Source organism: Colletotrichum aenigma (genome assembly GCF_013390185.1).
Source record: "Colletotrichum aenigma strain Cg56 chromosome Unknown KSG_Cg56_contig06, whole genome shotgun sequence".
Classification (NCBI taxonomy): Eukaryota; Fungi; Ascomycota; class Sordariomycetes; order Glomerellales; family Glomerellaceae; genus Colletotrichum; species Colletotrichum aenigma.
In genome coordinates, this window is record NW_023500912.1 from 1,769,328 (window position 1) to 1,787,196 (window position 17,869).

A 17,869-nucleotide genomic window follows, 5' to 3' on the forward strand; every position below is an offset into this window, starting at 1 on the left:
TTGCGCATAGGTGCCAAGAAAATACGCTCCGTCAATTCTGGCGTGAACAAGACGTAAGCACATTGTGGTTCAGAGAGAAAGGAATCAGTGTGAAGATGTCAACTTTAAGTATGCATTCCTGAAACTGGCTTCCATAGTGGATGTCAAAGAAAGTGTGATGAAGCAGGTGCCTTGGACGTGAAGATTGGAGGCTTTTGTCTCTGGTGGAGTATTTGGGACTTTTAAACAGAAAGGATGAGCGCGCTGGAAGATGACGGAGTGTGGAGTGTGGAGTGTGAAAGATGATCGGTTAAGTGCTGGTCGTTCTGTCACACCGCAGCTTCGCCACTCTTAGGTTTGTGACCGCTATAAGCGCAATTCCCATTTCATCTGCTGTTCGGCGCAACAAAAAGTCTGGAAATTTGGCCAGAGGACTATGAGTTAGATGCATTGTGGCCTAGAAAGAAAGGAAGCAATGTGTGAAGATGCTGGCTTTAAGTACATAATGTCTGATGGCTTCTGCGTGAGGAGATGTCTGTAGCGGTTATTAGGGGGCTGGGTTAAAGTGATGCCCTTACTCCTCTGCAGCTTTGTTTTTATATATGAAAGGGCTTTATTAAGAGAATGCTAGATTTCTTTAAGTAGCTCTGCTATTCCTTAGGAATGTTTTCTAAATAGTAGAAATAGAGAAGGGGATAATGCTGTAAGTGTGCATAATGCTTATCCTATCAATAAACATCCTTCTAAGGGACTGCTGGAAATGTGAAAGATAGGTTTTGAAAGTAGGTTGGATGCATTACAAGCTTATCCCTTGCGTCTGAGGCTGTGAATACGTGTGCGCGGAGTAGTGATGAGGGAGGATAGTAAAGCAGAGGTCTGTGAAAGGGTGTTTCACTAGGTGCTTGAGGGGGTTTAAACATCTTCCTATCTACTCTGGAGTCCTAACTCTGCCCTGAGATGTTCATCAAGAGGCGCTCTACTACTCTTCTACTGCTGTATGCCTCTTTCTAGCTGTGCAGGGAAAGATCTTTAAAAGAGGTAAAGGCCCTATGCATAGTAAGATGTAATTATAAAATAGGTATAAGATACTACTGTGATGTTGTGTATGTTGAAGCGCAGCAAGCACTGTATTATGGCTATCTGGTGTCTGACTAAATTTGATGAAAGAGCGGAACGTGAAAGTCCGGCAAGGTATGCAATTTCTAACATAGGATGCAGCGTGGGAGAAGCTTAGGCATCGCACTTTATGCAATGGAATACGCGCGAACAGTTACGCAATGAATGGGGAACAATGATGATCAACAAAGACGAGGGGAGAAACAATAACGAGACTAGCACAGACGACACCTTTGAAAGCGGTGAGATTCTTCTGTGCAGGCTACTTCAGGAAGCACCTAGTGACTTGCGCGTGTTCTGTACAGCTTATTGTCACACGACTCCCCGCGGAGATTTGCCAAGTCTAATACATAGCAATGCTTCCTCCTGTCTTTTATACCTGAATATCTTGGGATTGGGATTTTGGCACTTTGCCAGCGTTCTCTTGTCAGTAGAACATAGCCTACGCCTCTGATGGGTTTGGTTTGTGTTTAAAGCGTATGATGGTAAAGGACTGTAGGACCTGTGAATGATATTAAATCTTCTCTCAAGGTATCATTTCTAGTAGAGCATGCTAGTGGCTAAATGATAGTTTGCTGCTCCTTCGAAGTAAAAAACGATCATAATAGCATTTACAAGAAGTCTATTAGATCTTTTCGTCTGCTTATTCAATCCGATACATGCTAAGAAGAAATGCTGACGGACGAGAACAAGGCCCCTGGGCTGCACGGGCTTGCAGTGAGGCTTGTTGACATACCTTTCGTCAGCTACAACCATCGCAATGCATTTTGTACCAATAACTGGTTTGAGACGAACGAATATATTTTGGCGCTTACAAGAAAACATGCGTTGCGTTCAGAACTTATAGAAATGAGGACGGTGGACAAGACTTCTCGTATTGAGTGGTCTGCGACGCTCCGCCAACACGCGAAGGCGTGTGTTCTCGAGGAGGGTGTTCGTTTCCTGGTCGATAACCTAAGGTATAAAACGCGATAGCCAGTCAGTGATATGCGTCAGCGGGAATGCTTGAATTCTCCTTAATCCTATCTAGACAGTTGGGGAATCCTCGCATGCCCCTTGGCAATGAGAACATGAAGATCGCGCTGCTAAGCTGCCTCGCCCTTGCTATCGTTTGCGAGTATGTGGGCTATATAGACGGACGCAGGAAGCGATAGATGAAGGACACCAACGGGTTACTATCTCAACGAGATGCAAACTTGTATGATTGCCAAGAATCATCACTAATATTAAATGAGACATACTTTCTTGGAGAAGCGGAGGAAACCCTTTGGCATTTTTCCTTGCTCTGCAACTCTTGTGATGTCTCCAAATGGTCGCTCTCTTGAAGACTTCAAACCAGCGGGTCGGTTTACCCTCCTAGAACATAAAGGTGCCATCTGTCTCGTCTCGCCGAAAGAGCGACATGTTCTTGCTGAACTATGATACCGATATGAGCAACGAGGCAGCATGGGTAACGTTATGTCTCTATTCCTCAGCTACTGGACTGGGCACTGACCGAGGTGCTTTTACTCCTTTTTCCGTACTGTGGAAACCCCTACTGGGTGGGCTCGAAACTTCCTCAACATGTCTCTATTCCTCAAAGTTACATACAAACATCAAGTTCTACAATCATTATTTAATCCTTGCTTGGTTTCTGTGGGTTTCATGAACTTCTTCAAAAATTTATTCCCATGCTGACGGCTTTGGATAGAGAAGCAACGTCGAAATCGACCGCGGTGAAGTAGGAGGACTTACTTTCTGCCTTTCTGCCAGTGAGTACCGATTTGAGCGTCGATTGAAATGCGGTCATCCTCGGCGAAGACAGAGCGATACGTCGCATCGCTGAAGATGTCGAAACGGCGAGCCTCTTTTGTCGTGGATTGCGGGAAAACCGGTCGAGCGGGATGCTTCCGAGTAACCGAAGGCGAAGGAACGGCCTTCATCACATTCTTGATTGTCCCTCGTCATCGTCCTTCGTCATCGTCCTCCGTCATCGTCCTTCGTCATCGTCCTTCGTCATCGTCCTTCGTCATCGTCCTCCGTCATCGTCCGCCGTCATCGTCCGCCGTCATCGTCCCGAGAGCTAACTCTTTTGTACGGAGAGAGTCGATCCGATGACAGGAAGCGAGTCATCACGCTTAAAACTTGCACCGTCCCGTACCTCTGCCCATTGAACTGTCTAGTTGTCATGGCTATTAGATTCGGGGCGGTCGACGCAAAAACCTTCGACGAACCATGCACCAAGACTCTTCCTAAGACAGTACCATTAGTCGATTGGGTCCATCCTCTGAGACCAGTATTCCCGCAGTTTTCGACGTCGTGTGAGGTACAGCTAGATAAACCATCGACCAGAGGATCAACTTCATGGGCTATCAAAAAATTCACCGCCGCCGCCGGGTTGAAAGAGCGCTTCAAACCCCATGACTTGCGGCATGGCGCCGGCGTCGACGTTAACAATCCGCAAGACGTTCCTGTTCGCAACGAGTTCCACACCAAGGAGGCTCTCGGGCAGAGCTGGCACGCTTTCTAGACTGGCAAAACGCATATGTACTCAGGGCACCAAAAGATTTACTACTGGAACCTCTGAGTAACCTAGCAGAGGGCCCAATTTGACGACCACAACCCCCTAGCAACTGAGATATGGATTTTTCTAGGAACGACTGGCCTGACCATTGCCTCCGATACACCATTACAACTGAATAAGCCGAAGTAGAAAACCAAATAAGCACATGCACACCTCAAAATAGCTTGTAAACCGAATGTTTCGAGGGGACCTATGGCTCAAAAGTCTGTGGGAAACTTTTACATGTGTACAGACTTATCCTGGCCAATTCGAACGACTTGCACAAAGACAGTAGTACCCTGATCTATCTCCGGTCTATGACCACTCATGACCTCAATTCAAACTGCAAAAAGACGCCTTGTGTCTCGTCACAACATCTCCGCAAACGGTCTCTAAATCTTCCTCGCAACACACCTCAACCTCACATAACTAATCATATGCCCCCCGCCCGGCACAGCACACACATGCTCCAAAACATCCGCCACCTCCCTCACGCACTTCTCCCTCTCCTCCCCATCCTCCACCGCGTCCAGCAGCTCCTTGCCCATCAGCCGGCACCACCCCTCCACGCCGCCCCTGTCCGCGATCGTCGGCCGCCACTCGCGCTCGATCTTCTCCACCTTCCACCCGCCCACCTCGTTCTCAAGGGCATTCGTCAGCCACGCCTCGTCGGGGAAGAACCAGGGATCGACCTCCTTCGCCTTGTCGATGCCCACGCGCCGCGAGACGGCCATCAGCAGCGCGGTGCGCATCTCGCAGACGCAGCCGAGGCCGCCCATCTCGAGGACGAGCGGCGCGCCGGGGAGGAGGGCGTCGCGGACGGCGGTGAAGACGGGGATCTGGGCGCCGGGCGGGCGGAGGATCCAGTGCAGCGCGGCGTTGGAGAAGGCTTTTGTGAAGGTTGGGGTTTGGAGGGCGGGGGTGGATGAGGTTGCGATCTTGGTCGCGTCGAGGACTTGGGGTGTGTTAGTAGGTGGGTGGGTTTTTGGAGGCGGGTGAAAGGTACCTTCGAACTTGCAGTTGGACAGGCCGGCGTCCGCGACGAGTTTCTTGGCGGCGGTGATCATGGAGGGCGAGGCGTCGATTCCGTGAAGCGAGCCGCTGCCTTGAGACAGGATCTTGCCGAACTCGACGTCGAGGATGCCGTCTGACGGTTTGTTAGTATATGTGGGTTTGATGAGATTGGAGAGAGAGAGAGGAGGGACTCACCACCGCAGCCAATGTCGAGGATTACATCGTCCTTCTGGACGTCGAGCCATCCGACGACCTTGGTCGCGAGCTTTGGGACGAACGAGGCAGAGTGTTGGTACGCCTGCGACGTGTAAGTCAGCGGTTCATCGCATGTGCTTGGATGCTGGGTCGGATAGAGAGCTCACCTCCGTCGTCCACTTGTCTTCCTTTTGTGCGGCCATGATGTGGTCTTGGGTCTGGTGCTGATTGAAAATAAAACTGCTTGGCTCGAGGATTATCGACCATGGAATCCTAGCTCCTTAAGTACTCGTCTTGAAGGACTTACACCAGCGCGCGTCAAACGAGGTGAAGTCAGAGTGGATGGCACCCCGCAGTCCGATCTCGGACCAGCCTCAGCGGCCGCAGCCCCGCATCTCCAAACCACTTACACGGCAAGGACTACCCGAAAGTCAATCAATTGGCATCTTATATCCGGAAAATACGATCTTCAGCTTGGAATAAGCGGCCTCCAATGGGGCGTTTTGCATTAAATATCCGTCGCGAAATCGGCCAAACGTCGGGGTGTCATTGATGTCCTTTTCAATCCACAATAGCTACGTAGCTGACGCAAGAATCCCTGGCAAGGCCTACACAGAGAGCTCCTCTCCGGACCTAGTCGATCTCAAGCAGCTTGTACTTGTCATCTCCCAAAGCATCCTCGACCCTCTTCATGATGGAAAGAACTTTCTCCTCCTCCAACCTCCTGCCGACGACCTGAACTCCAACGGGGAGACCGTGCATATCCTTGGCGTTGTACAGCTTATACGCGCCCTGGGCGATGCCGTTGAGCTTTTTGATGTTGAAGTCCGCGGGAAGCTGGTCCAGGTCCTTGTCTACGTGGGTCACGGGGATGACGCCGGCGGTGTAATCGAGCTACGCACTCCGTTAGTGGAATACTGCAATTCAACACAGCCCATGCAAGACTCACCAGGTTGAAGAGGAAAGTGTACCCGCAGCTGCTGCAGGCATCCTTCATACCATCATGCGGCACGGCGGGCGTCGCGTTGGGCGGGGTGATGAGGAAGTCGACCTCGACCTTGTTCCACCAGTTGAACCAGTTCAGCCGGTGCGCCTCCCTCCGCGCGACGAGCTTCCAGTTCTCAAACGCCGTCTGCGGGCGCCAGTCGCGGATCAGGTCCGCCCACATGGCGTCCCGGCGGACGTACTTCACCCACAGGTAGTACGCGTACCGCAGCGGGCCGGGCAGGTTCATGAGGAACTTCATCTGCGCGGCGCCGGGGTCGTTCCACTCGCCGGCGCGGAAGAAGGAGTCGAACATTTTGCACCCGTCGGCGTTGAGCGCCAGCGCCGCCGTCTTGAGCGCCTCGTACGGCGACGGCGGGCTGATCTCGACGATCTCGTGACCGTCCTTCCGCAGCGCGACCTCGACCATCTCGAGCGCGCGGCGGCACGCCGGGCTGGGGTCGACCACGCCGTCGGTGCGCATGACGCCCACGCGCAGCCTGGGCTTCTCGAGGTACTCCTGCTCGACGTCGTCCCGCCACGCCAAGGAGTGCACGCTGTAGTCGTATTTCCACGGCTCCATGCCGACGACGGCGCGGGTGAAGTACCGCAGGTCGTCGAGGGTCCGCGTCATGGGGCTGTACACCGAGGGCACGCCCTCCTGGCCGGGCATGCTCGTGCAGAAGCCCAGCTTCGGCCAGCGGCCCGTCGAGCAGCGGAGACTGTAGCAGCCGGAGAAGTGCGCGGGGGCGCGCACGCTGCCGGCGACGTCGCTGCCGATGCCGATGCGTCCGCCCATCGCCAGCAGCGCGCTCTCGCCGCCCGTCGAGCCTCCCGGGGAGTACTTTGTGTTGTGCGGGTTCTTGCACCGGCCCCAGACGTCGTTGGTGGACTCGAAGCTGAGGAGGGTGATGGGCAGATTCGTCTTGACGTACGGCACCGCGCCGGCGTCCTTCAGCAGCCGCACCACGGGGCCGTCCAGCGGCGTCTTGTTCCCCACGAAGCTGCTGAAGCCGACGGTGGTGTCGTAGCCGCCCACCACGATGGTGTCCTTGAGGCTGACGGGGATGCCGGCCAGGGGCCCCTTCATGTTGATCGAGCCGTCCTCAACCCACTTCTCGGCGTCTGAGATCATGATCTCCGTGAGGCAGTTTGTGCGCCCATGAGCCTTGAGGGCGACCTTACCGTAGGTTTTCAGGATGTCAATTGGCTTCAGGACGGTCCTGTGGACATCTTGCACGAGCTCGCCGATGGGCCTGTCTAGTATCTGGCGGTCTTGAGATGAGAAGGGGCCCTGGTAGGCTGTGAGGCGGCTGATCCTATCCGCGCGTTCAGACTGCTTGAATTGGCTGGAGTCGTGTTAGTGACCCCGGCATTCATTCTGAGGGGCTGGATATTGGGGTAGCTTGGCTGACCAGTCACGGCGGTGTTGGAGATAGTCCAATGGGTAGACCATCTTGTAAGCCGTAAGTGGGTTGTGAGTAGGTGATCACTAGGTTGAGGTGAAGTTGGTATTAGCTCCCGAGTGAGATGAGACGAGGATAGCTTGAGCTACGACAGATGGTGTGTGTAAGGTGAGGATTGCATTGGGACACCTCAAGGGAGGAAGGGGACTACAGTACTACTTACACCGGTCACGGGGGGTTCTAGTCGGAGCCGCGGGGAAGCCCCGCTCGCCTTATCGGAACTGGGGAAAGGAGCGCAGGGCGCACTGGCTTATCTCACCTCACCTGTTGGCCCGCTGATATCCGTTTGAAACTTCCCTGTTGGGCCACGGTTTAGCGGCGCGGGCTCAGTGTTGGGGCCCACTTCTTCGGTCCTCTGCGCCCTGAACTGTCGGTGCGGGTTCGGTTGACGGGTGTTTGGTGTCTGCAGTAATAGGCAGGCCTTTCCGGGGCACGGACGACGCTGATGATGTGCATCTTGTCCGTCTGAGCACTCCGGCCGTGTTGTGAGTTTGCATTTGTTACCACGATGTACGAGTTCAAGTAAAAGAGATATCAATAACCATAAACCTGCTGAATTTCATGTAAAGAATTGCTTTTAGTGATCACAGTATGCCCGGCATGCATCCACCCTTCAACCATGCGTAACCCCCGTCTAAACAACTGGTCTTCTCTCGTTTCTGTAATGGTCCGCGATCAAGAACGCCAACTCAAGCGCCTGCTTCTCGTTCAGTCTCGGGTCGCAGAAACTGGTGTAGTTTGTCGACAAGTCATCCTCGTCCAGTCCCTCGCTGCCACCCAGACACTCCGTGACTGCATCGCCAGTCAACTCCAAATGCACACCACCGAGGTAACTTCCCTGCTCCTTGTGAATCCGTAGCGTCTCCTGAAGCTCCTCAAAAATGTCCCGGAACCGACGTGTCTTGATGCCGCCCCCGGTCGAGACCGTGTTGCCGTGCATGGGGTCGCACTGCCAGACAACGCAGCGGCGGTACTCGCTGTCCTCGACGGCCCTGATGTGCGCCGGCAGCAGTGAGCGCACCTTGGCGGCGCCGTAACGAGTGATGAGGGTGATCTTGCCCGGCTCCTTGTCCGGGTTGAGGGTGCGGAGCAGAGCGAGCAAGTCGTCGGTGGGCGTGGTGGGGCCGACCTTAATGCCGATGGGGTTCGCGATGCCCCTGAAGAACTCGACATGCGCGCCGTCGATCTGACGGGTGCGGTCGCCGATCCAGAGGAAGTGCGCCGAGGTGTCGTAGTACTCCTTCTTGGTCTCGGCGGCAGCACCACCGCCGTTGAGTGTGGGGCGCGGGGCCGGCGTCTCCAGCAGGCGGGTCAGCGGCTGCTCGTATTCGAGAAGCAAGCCCTCGTGGCTGGTGAAGAGGTCGACGGTGTCGAGCTTGTCGCTCTTGTCGGCGCCGATTGTGTGGAGGAAGCGGAGCATGTCGGTCAGGGAGAGGACGGCTTCCGAGTACTTCCTCTTGAGCTCCGGGTCCCGGACGTGACCGAGGCCCCAGTCGAGCGGTCTGTGGAGATCGGCTATGCCGGATGAGAGAGATGCTCTGATGTAGTTGAGGGTTGCTGATGAGTACTGGTAAGCCCTATTTTTGTTAGCTTAGGTTACTTGAAGCTTTTATAATGAGGGCGACTCACTTGACCAGTCTTTGAGGGTCAATGGTCCGCTCATCGACGTGGAAGCCGTTGAGAATATCGCCCCGGAAAGACGGCAGCTCCACACCGTCCACCATCTCAGTCGGACTAGACCTGGGCTTCGCATACTGGCCAGCCATGCGCCCAATACGGACGACGCGCTTGTCGGCACCCCAAATGAGGACCAGACTCATCTGCAGCAGGAGCTTAATCTTCGACTCGATGGTGTTTTGCTCACAGTAGTCGAAGAGCTCGGCGCAGTCGCCGCCCTGCAGCAGGAAGGCCTCACCCAGAGCCACATCGCGGAGGTGCTGCTTCAGGGCGACGATTTCCTTGGGGTGAACAATGGGAGGCAGACGGCCGAGTTCCTTGACCGACTTCTGGAGCGCCGCCTCGTCTGGGTATGCGGGTGACTGTTTGATGGGTTTTGACCGCCAGGAATCAGGCGACCAGGTTGTGGAGGACATGGCGGTGTTTTGGAGGATCTCTGAGGAAGACGGCGTTTGCTAAGAGGAGGTGCAACGACAGAAGAAGGAGTCGATTGAGGGGGAGGAAGGAGTTGTAGAGCTGTCAGAGAAGTGAAGCAGCTCAATGCAAAGACGGAATGACTCTTTTGAGAGCAGGAGCCATCCGCATAGTGAGTCAGTCTTATTCAATGGGCAGAATGCAGGGACATGAACAATGTGGCTCAATGGGCAGCACAGGGGAGAAAAATCGAACATGCAACGGTGCGGAAGTCAAATTGGCCAATGGCGGCAGGCAATTTACGCCATGCAAAAATAGACCAGGAACCAGAGCATCCGTCCAGCCCGCGGAACCTAGCAAGTTAGTGCTTAAAGTTGCACCACCTTGCGATTTCCCCAGGGCAACGCTGTGCCGAAGCCTACCGGACCTTCTCAGATGGCTCACCGTCGGTGAGGGCGACACCTACGCCAAAGCTTCCCCCTCTGTGGTGCCCCTCCCCCCGTCACATCCCCCACCTCGAACTGCCCCACCACAAATTCCAAACTGCCTGCCCTGTGCACTCAGGTCAGCTTCGCACTTGCTGCTGCTGCTGGACGTGCCTCCACGATTGCGAACCTCACAGCTACATCAGACTGCACACCAACCGACCCCACGGCCTCGCACACCCGACGACCGAGCGATTACCCGAATAGCTACAAACATGTCCGAGAAGCAGCCCCCTGCCGTTGTCGAGGGCGCCACCGGCGGTGACGTCGAGGAGGAGGTCCAGCCCGCCAAGTCCGCCGAGGACCGCAAGGCCGCTTCCGCGCTCGCGAGCCTCGACGCCCGCGGCGACGACGCTTCCGAGGACAAGGTCGACGCCGAGGCTGCGCAGAAGGCCATCAGGGGCCTGGGAGGTGCCACGGCCGCCAAGAAGGAGGTCAAGAACGTCAAGGTCGACGCTGCCGACGTGACGCTGCTGGTCAGTAGCCCTCTAGATCTACCTTTGCAGACAGAGCCGCATTCCCGAGGGGGGAAATTCGGGATAAGATAAGATTGAATTTTTCTAACGAATCAAATTGCAGGTTGACGAGCTGGAACTCCCCAAGGCCAAGGCGACAGAGCTGCTGAAGGCCAACGACGGCGATGCGGTCAAGGCGATGAAGGCGTACATTAGCGCATGAAATGAGGAATTGGGACGGAATATCGGCAAGGCTATAGAGTTGAAAGTCTAGATTGAGACACAAGATTATTCGTGTTATACCTTGGTACGTCAATCTTGGCTTCGTCACTTGCAGCGGCAAGCTAACCTCGGACCAGATCAGATGACCAAAAAGTCAAGCTTGAATTTACATAAAATGAAACATGCTCGCTACCAAGTGAAGGATATTTAGATGTTTAGAGTCGCCTCGTCTGCAATGCCCTCGAAATTCTGGCAGACCTCGTTGTTTTGTTCTCGAGGTAGACGTACAATCGACAGCCCACGCCATGATTCTATACCAAACGAAGGAGGAAATCAATCTTTCTGAAATGAACCAGTGACCACAGTCTAGTCTGCCCTCGGCCTGGGCATGATGTCGTCCATCTTCACACATTTGGGCTCCCACAAGTCAGTCTCGTCGCCCATCCAAGAGGGCCCTCGCCCCGGCATCCCATAGCCCGGGCCCCTGTGTCCACCTCCATATCCCGGCCCGCGTCCTTTGCCCGGAGGCGGCCCCGGCCTCGGCTCCGTTCCATTCCCAGGCCCGTCCCTAGGCGGAGGCCTCGGCCGTCTGCCGCCCCATACCGACTTCAAAAGCGGCCACATGGGGATGTAACACCGCTCATCCCACTCGCAAACCTTGCCGCACCTGATGAATTCTCCCTCCCATCCGACCCAGGCCCTCAGACCCCGAACACTATCCTCCCATCTCTCTGCCAGCTTCACCAAGCTCGCGCCGGCACCCTCCTCCAGCGCGTACCAAGCCCTCTCGACCTCGAATCCGACTTCCAGCAACACAGCACATATCCCGCCCATGACCTCCTCGACAGCGTCTTTGAGGTCCGTCTCCCACGGCTTCATGGGAATATCAACCAGCAGCCTCGTGTACCGGTACCGACATCTGGAGTACGTCTCCCCGAAGAGCGGCCCCTGAACGTCCCACGTTCCCCTGCCAATCTCGTTCGGGTACTCCAGGAACGACACCAGAAACATGTGGCTCCGGCCCCTCAACTTGTACAACCACTCCTTCACCTCGGTGATATTTCCCTCATCTCCCGCCCACTTCGCCGCCCTCTCAAGCGCCATCAGATGCCCAGCGTTCCTCTGCACAATCTCCGCAAACACATCTACCCAGACCATGCCACTACACCTCCCCCCCTCCAGCACATCCCTCAACATAGCCTCCGTCTCCCCTCTCATTCGCGCCGCCGCTTGCTCACTCACGCCCTCGAGATGATGCAGCCTCCTCCTCCTCCCAAGCTCATCCATCGCAACGCTCCTGTTCCCCCCATCCAGCCCGCTCCAGAACCCATCCCGCGTCAGATTCAGTCTCTTCCCCTCTTCCTCCACAAGCGACCCCCAGAACCTGCCCGAATACCAGCTCGCGATCCCGCACGCCGTAACCTTCGCTCTGGTCTCTCCCCTCCCAGGCCCCATCCCGCTGCCGCCATAATGCCACGTCCCCGAAGAAAACCATCCCCACCCCTGGCTCTGCAGGAACGGCTCCCGGTCGGAGGGACCCATAATCCCGCGCCAGTTCGGCGGCACAGCAGGCTTCGTTGGGCTCACAGGCCGATCCGTCCTCGTAGGCTGCGGCGGGAGCGGGTACACCGACGTCGGCACGCTCCCCCTCCCCTTCACCTCACCCCCTTCTTCCTCCTCCCTATCCACCGCTGCCGTTTTAACCTCCCGCATTTGCGGCGCCGTCACGTTCCCCCTACTAACCAACCTCAAACTCCCGCTCCCGAAATCGCACCAGATAACCTCAAACCCCGCATTCATCCTCACCACCCCCTCAAACCCGCCGACACCCCCGAGCCCCCGCTCCGCAAGCCAGTCGCACAGCCCCATCGCCCGCTCGTACTCCGGCTCCAGGCCCCTCCACATCCCACCACCGCTATCCGGACCGGTCACGTTGCCGTACAGGTGCAGCATCTGCGTGTCCAGCTGCCCGAGCCCCATCAGCGCCGCAGACTCCCCGTCAAAGTAGAGCGCCTTGACGGGCCGCGTCGTCTGGTAGCTCAGCATGAAGCTCTGGCGGGTTGAGCCCATGATCCCGTAGGCCATCTCTCTGTGTCCGGCGTCAGACAACCTCTCGTGATACGTGCGCCATTCTCTCAAACGGGTATTCACACAAAGACTCACATATCAAAGGCAAGCCACTCCGGACTCGGCGCGTCCTCCTCGTCCATCCGCCCGTGATACAGCAGCGTGAACGCCGGAATCTCCACCGCCGCCATCGTGTGGCCATTGGGAAACACGGTGTTGCTCCACTGCTGGAGCAGCCCGTACGCGGACGCGAATAAATGCGGCGCCGGCGATGAGAAATTGAGGTCCCGTCTCCACGAAGCCTGCTGCTGATGTTCATGTTTCGGTATTCCCGCGCCGAGCGGCTTCTGCTGCGCCGCGACAACACATGGCGCCAGCAGCGCCCAGCTCCATAAAATTCCCTTCAATATCATCTTGACGTGAGCTCTATTGATCAAGAATGCAAGTATGAGCAATGAGGAAAAATCACATATTCGCCACACGGACGCTCGGAGTTGCGGTATCGAGTGTGTCGAACACGGATCTGTTATCAATCATGGCTCGAGTCAAGATTCCGGACAAGGCTGGTCCAATCAAAAGAACGCGCGGCCGACATGCGTCACCTTGCCAGATTCGGGACGGGGGCCAGGGTAGCTCTCACGTCTGACAAGCAACGACTCCCTAACGTGGATCAAGCTCATTGATGGTGACAATTCCAAACATGTTTGTTCTGAACAGGCGATGCGTCTGCGATCGCGTTTATTGTGATGTACAAGCCAATCCGATAGTCCTGAACACCATTCCCGTACCCCCGTGTCCGTATCCATATCCACCAAACGCCGTCTATGATATTTCAAAGCAAGTTCCGTCGCACAACAGGCGGTCAGTATCATGACCAAAAAGACATTCGCAAAATATCAAAATGTTCATCGCCAAGCCTTAGCCAACGGGCTTCCGATCTTGGGAGCAAACTGCAGACTCTTCCTGCGGGCGGCCATCAAGCGCTGCATCACGGTCTCGTCCTTCTCCCTCTTGAGAATGCCATCGCCCATCTCGGCGAAAGCGTTGTTCTTGGGAGGGCATGTCTGCATCAGCAGCTTGGTGGGAGACGAGTCGTAGTCAGTGGCACCGGGTGTCTCGGGGGTGACATTTGCCGCGTAGCGGGCGAGAGCATCCGGGGCAGGAGTCACGGGAACAGGGGACATGAGTCCCTCCCAATCGACCTCCTCATCGTCCGCCTCGTCCGAAGGAGTGTGCATCCAGACGGTGCTGTCACGTCGGTTCATGGGTGTGTTGGGCGCGGTCTTGTTGTCGCGGCCACCCTTGACAGGTGAAGGAACAAGCATGCCGTTCTGGTTTGCGAGGGCCGTGGGCTCCATGCTCTTCCTGCGACGGGCGCCTCCGCGGGGAACCAGAGAAGTGTCGATGGAGTATTCATCCTCAGGAAGCCACTCATTCTTACGCTCACAGCTGTGATCTTGTTAGTAATTATTCACATGCAGAACCATGAGGAACAACTTACTCGAGCACCCAGGACACACCAACACAGTGAACAATGCCGTTCGTCTCCCTGACCTTCTCCATGGTACGCTTGCCACCGTCCTTGAAGACTACATGGGTGATGCCGACCTTGGACATGTCAGAGTTGTCGGCCGCATTCGGGTTCCACGCCCAAGTCTTGACGCAGCGAGCTCCCATTTGGGTCAGGAGCTCGACGAAGATGCTGCTCGCATCCGCGCCCTCGGTTGTGTGAACGTCAACGAAGACAACTGCGCCGCGGAGCAGACCAGGGCTGAGGTTGCGATGAGGAGTGCGAGCCGGGGTTCCAAGCGAGGACCAGATGTCAGACTTCGCCGGAGTCACAGGCGCCGACTCAGGCTCAGCTGTCTCCTGTGACTCAGACTTGTTCTTGCCGGGCGAGTAGGAAATGACAGTGGCGCTCCTGTTAAGATTTTGAGTCGGGCGACTGGCCGGGAGTCGGGAGATGCTGGCAGCGCGCTTCTTCTTGGGTCGGGGAGTCGACTCGTCAGCGGCCTTGAGAGGGACCTTGGAGACGGTGTGGAATTCGCGGTTGATCATTCTGTTGGGGGTCGTTGGCGGAATGGAGGCTCCGTTCAGCATGGCAGGATCAACAGGCATCTCGTTTTCGTCGCCATACTCCTGGCTCGCCTCAGAAAGGGTGTCCTCGAAGCTGTTGGAAGTGTTGACGATGTCATCCAGCTGCCCCGGCTCCATCAGAGACATCTCATTCGCCTCGGCGGCGAGAGCCATGTCCTCGTCGGTAACCATGAGATCGTCGAACTCGATCTCCTCGCCGGCGGCAGAGATCTCAGCCTCAATGGCAGCCTCAATCTCGTTCTGCGCCTCCATGTCGGCACGAACAGTCATCTCATCCTCGAAGTAGGTGCTTCTGAGGGGAGAGTCGTACGCACGGGGAGTGCCAGAGACGGGAGCAGAGTCCGCCGAAGCCTGGGGAGTCTTGGCAACGGGCGTCTTGGAGTCCTTGGTAGGGCTTCCAGCGGACCAAGCGTTCAGCTTCTGGGCCAGAGGAGTGAAACCAACATTGGAGACTCTCGGCATGACGTTGCTTCGGCGAGCAGCCTTGGGAGTGGGGGTAAGAGGGACAAACTTCTCGACTGCGGAGACACGAGGACTGTTGGCGAGCTCGTCGTCTGAGTCCGAGTCCATGCTATGGTAAGGGTCCATGTCCTTCTGGCGAAGGCCAAAGATACCAGTGGGCACGTTGAACGCGGGCTGAGGGGCCAGGGTGCTCTGAGCCTGAGGCTGGAAGTAGTCCTCGTCGAGCATCATGGGCTCTCCGTCGAACTCCGGCATGTCCTCAGTGGCGAAGTCGTCCTCCTCCTGGGGAGCCTCCTCAGAATCGACAACGTCGACTTCCTCAGTCTGGGCCAGATCCTCCTCAGGCGCCTCAAGAGCGGGCATGTCCTTCTTGAAGACGGGGTCGGCGTGTCTGGGAAGAACAGCAGACAGCCGGCCAGGGAACTGCATGGGCTCCTCCAAGTGAATCGACTCATTGAGCATGGCCTCGGCAACCTCGTCGAGTTGCTCCTCCTCGTCATCGCTGTGGCCAGTCTCTTCCTCCATCAACTTCTCAGAAGATCTCTTGGCAGGGGGCAGAGCAGTCGGGGTGGAGAGGAGCAGAGGCTTCGTGGCGGGAGACTGCATCTCCTCAACAGCCTCTTGAGGCTTGGCCAGACCCTTGATTGGAGACAAAGGTCGCTTAGCAGGCGACTGAAGGAGGGAAGCCTTGAAGTTGGAGAGTTTCTTCTCCTCGTGACCCGCAGTCGGCAAAGCGAACGGCTTGATGGCTGACTGCGGTCGCTTGGCGGGAGAGTGAAGCAACGAAGCTTTGAGAGGCGTGGGAGCGACGCCCTCAGCGGTGGACATGGACGCGGGCTTCAATGAAACACCCTCAACACGCTTGGCAGGGGACTTCATCGTATCCCGGAAAGGAGAAGGAGGCAGTCTCTTGGCAGGCGAGGCCAGCACGTTGGTAACCTCGTCTTCTTGGGTTTCTGTATCGGCGCCCTCGCCGTCTTGGTCCTCCTTGGAATCCGCCGACTTCTCGACAGGCTTCAAGTTGAGCTTCTTGGAGGAGCCAAGGACGCTCGCCGGAGGCTTGGTAGGGCTCTTCATCATGGGTCTCGGGGGCGTATTCTCTCCAGCCAGCTCGTCCTCGGAGTAGTCCTGAGACATGGGAATCTGCGTGACCTTCTTAGGGCTGAGCGGCGTCTTCTCCGTCTTCGTGGTGGCAGCAGCAGCGTTGCGGGTGGCTCTCGTCGGGGCTTTGGGAACAGGAGGCTTTCGCACCGGTCTGGCCCGGAGGCCAGTGGCAGTTGTGGACTTGTCGGCCGTCTTCTTGCTTGCGTCAGGAGCGATGTTTTCCTTTTCGGGTTCTTGGAATGTTACCGTCTTCTTGACGGCGGGCTTTGCTGCTGTGACCGGTGCTGCGCGGGTGCGCGTCGTCTTCTTTACTGGCTCTGCCTCCTTCTCAGGGGCCTCCTCTGCAGGCTGGACCACCTTCCTGGGCCGGCCACGAGTGGGCTTGGGCGGCTCTTCCTTGGGAGCTGGCGGCTCGGCGGCAGAGACCTTGCGTGCAGTGGCTCGCGCGCGGGTGGCTCTGCCGGGCGCCGTACTTGATGTTGAGGGCTCTCGGGCAGCTGGTGCTGTGGGCTCCTCTACGGTCTTCTTGGGGCGGCCTCGCGTAGCTCTGGTGGCACGCACGGCGGGTTCTGACTCTTGTGTTTGCTCGTTGTGTTCTTCATCTTCGTGGTCGTCTGATCGGGTCTTCCTCTTGGCTGAGGTAGAGCGCGTCGGGGCGGTGGCAGTCGACTTTGCCTTGGCAGCTGCGGTCACGATCTTGGTGGCTCTCGTGGTTGTTGAGCTCTCGCCCGTCTTTGCGGCTCTGGAACGCGTGATGCGCTTGGGGGGTGATTGGGGCTCCATCTTGTGCGGAAAGTTGGGTGGAAAAAGCAAAGATGGTGCAGAAGGTTGTCGTTTGGCTGGTTGGTTAGTAAAGCGTTGGTTGGAAAGAGGATGCTGGCGGTTAGTTCATGATGCTGTGATGTTGATTGGGAAGCTCCCCGTTCAGGGAAGAGCGGGCGAGGGTTTTGTTGATATGGATCTTCGCGTAATTGCCGTTGCCAGGTCAACATTGACATGACCCACTTTCGGAGCGCTGCAACCCTCGTCCGTGATTGGGGGTCCCCTGAGCCATTGCCAGGTGGTACCTGGGAAGTGCCAGCCGGCCGCCAGCTTCGGCAGCGTTATTGCTATAGACCCCAGCTGCTACAGGGCGGCCTTATTAGTAGCAATAGGTCACTATAAGTAACTACCCTACTAGATATATAGAAGAATAAGTAACTTTAACATTATATATCTATACCTATATATACCTCTAGTAAATTAGTAATATAACTAGTTAATTTAAAACTACTAAGTATTAAATTTTCCATTATAGCTTTTATATTACTATTAGAAATTAATTATATTATATTTTTATTACTTCTTACTAGTCTATTTTAATTTTTCTTATTCTCTCTACCTTTCTTATAGCTAAGATCTAGAGGATTATTGTAACTAATATTAAGATATTTAATATTATATTATACTAAGACCTTAAGTAAATTGTACTATATTATAACTTTTTAAAGTAACTAAATTAACTATCTCTGTGTGATTAATTTTATTTATTATTTAATAATATTTATAATTGTATTAAAATTATCTTAATTACTATATATTATAGAAGAT

At 55.5% G+C, this 17,869-nt stretch overlaps 7 protein-coding genes across 7 annotated transcripts; 2 read left to right on the forward strand and 5 right to left on the reverse strand.

The window, feature by feature from the left end:
- Positions 1-3,262: 3,262 nt before the first annotated feature.
- Positions 3,263-3,604, forward strand: CGCA056_v009520 (uncharacterized protein; the record flags this gene model as incomplete). Its single annotated transcript, XM_037324767.1, has 1 exon — positions 3,263-3,604. The coding sequence occupies one exon, from the start codon at positions 3,263-3,265 to the stop codon at positions 3,602-3,604; it is 342 nt and encodes a 113-aa protein (XP_037176347.1).
- A 425-nt stretch (positions 3,605-4,029) lies between these two features.
- CGCA056_v009521 (putative methyltransferase) lies at positions 4,030-5,049 on the reverse strand (the record flags this gene model as incomplete). The annotated part of the gene is made up of 5 exons (XM_037324768.1): positions 4,030-4,035; positions 4,102-4,592; positions 4,644-4,784; positions 4,847-4,949; positions 5,014-5,049. 5 exons carry the CDS (start codon positions 5,047-5,049, stop codon positions 4,030-4,032), a joined length of 777 nt encoding a protein of 258 aa, XP_037176346.1.
- Positions 5,050-5,479: 430 nt separating this feature from the next.
- On the reverse strand, positions 5,480-7,286 carry amdS-5 (Acetamidase; the record flags this gene model as incomplete). Its single annotated transcript, XM_037324769.1, has 3 exons — positions 5,480-5,740; positions 5,796-7,179; positions 7,246-7,286. 3 exons carry the CDS (start codon positions 7,284-7,286, stop codon positions 5,480-5,482), a joined length of 1,686 nt encoding a protein of 561 aa, XP_037176462.1.
- A 644-nt stretch (positions 7,287-7,930) lies between these two features.
- Positions 7,931-9,389, reverse strand: aro-8 (Phospho-2-dehydro-3-deoxyheptonate aldolase; the record flags this gene model as incomplete). Its single annotated transcript, XM_037324770.1, has 2 exons — positions 7,931-8,873; positions 8,926-9,389. The coding sequence occupies 2 exons, from the start codon at positions 9,387-9,389 to the stop codon at positions 7,931-7,933; spliced, it is 1,407 nt and encodes a 468-aa protein (XP_037176794.1).
- Positions 9,390-10,087: 698 nt separating this feature from the next.
- Positions 10,088-10,550, forward strand: CGCA056_v009524 (uncharacterized protein; the record flags this gene model as incomplete). Its single annotated transcript, XM_037324771.1, has 2 exons — positions 10,088-10,348; positions 10,452-10,550. 2 exons carry the CDS (start codon positions 10,088-10,090, stop codon positions 10,548-10,550), a joined length of 360 nt encoding a protein of 119 aa, XP_037176353.1.
- Positions 10,551-10,915: 365 nt separating this feature from the next.
- Positions 10,916-12,807, reverse strand: CGCA056_v009525 (Uncharacterized protein; the record flags this gene model as incomplete). The annotated part of the gene is made up of 2 exons (XM_037324772.1): positions 10,916-12,638; positions 12,713-12,807. The coding sequence occupies 2 exons, from the start codon at positions 12,805-12,807 to the stop codon at positions 10,916-10,918; spliced, it is 1,818 nt and encodes a 605-aa protein (XP_037176351.1).
- Positions 12,808-13,521: 714 nt separating this feature from the next.
- CGCA056_v009526 (uncharacterized protein) lies at positions 13,522-17,062 on the reverse strand (the record flags this gene model as incomplete). The annotated part of the gene is made up of 2 exons (XM_037324773.1): positions 13,522-14,065; positions 14,118-17,062. The coding sequence occupies 2 exons, from the start codon at positions 17,060-17,062 to the stop codon at positions 13,522-13,524; spliced, it is 3,489 nt and encodes a 1,162-aa protein (XP_037176349.1).
- Positions 17,063-17,869: the final 807 nt, after the last annotated feature.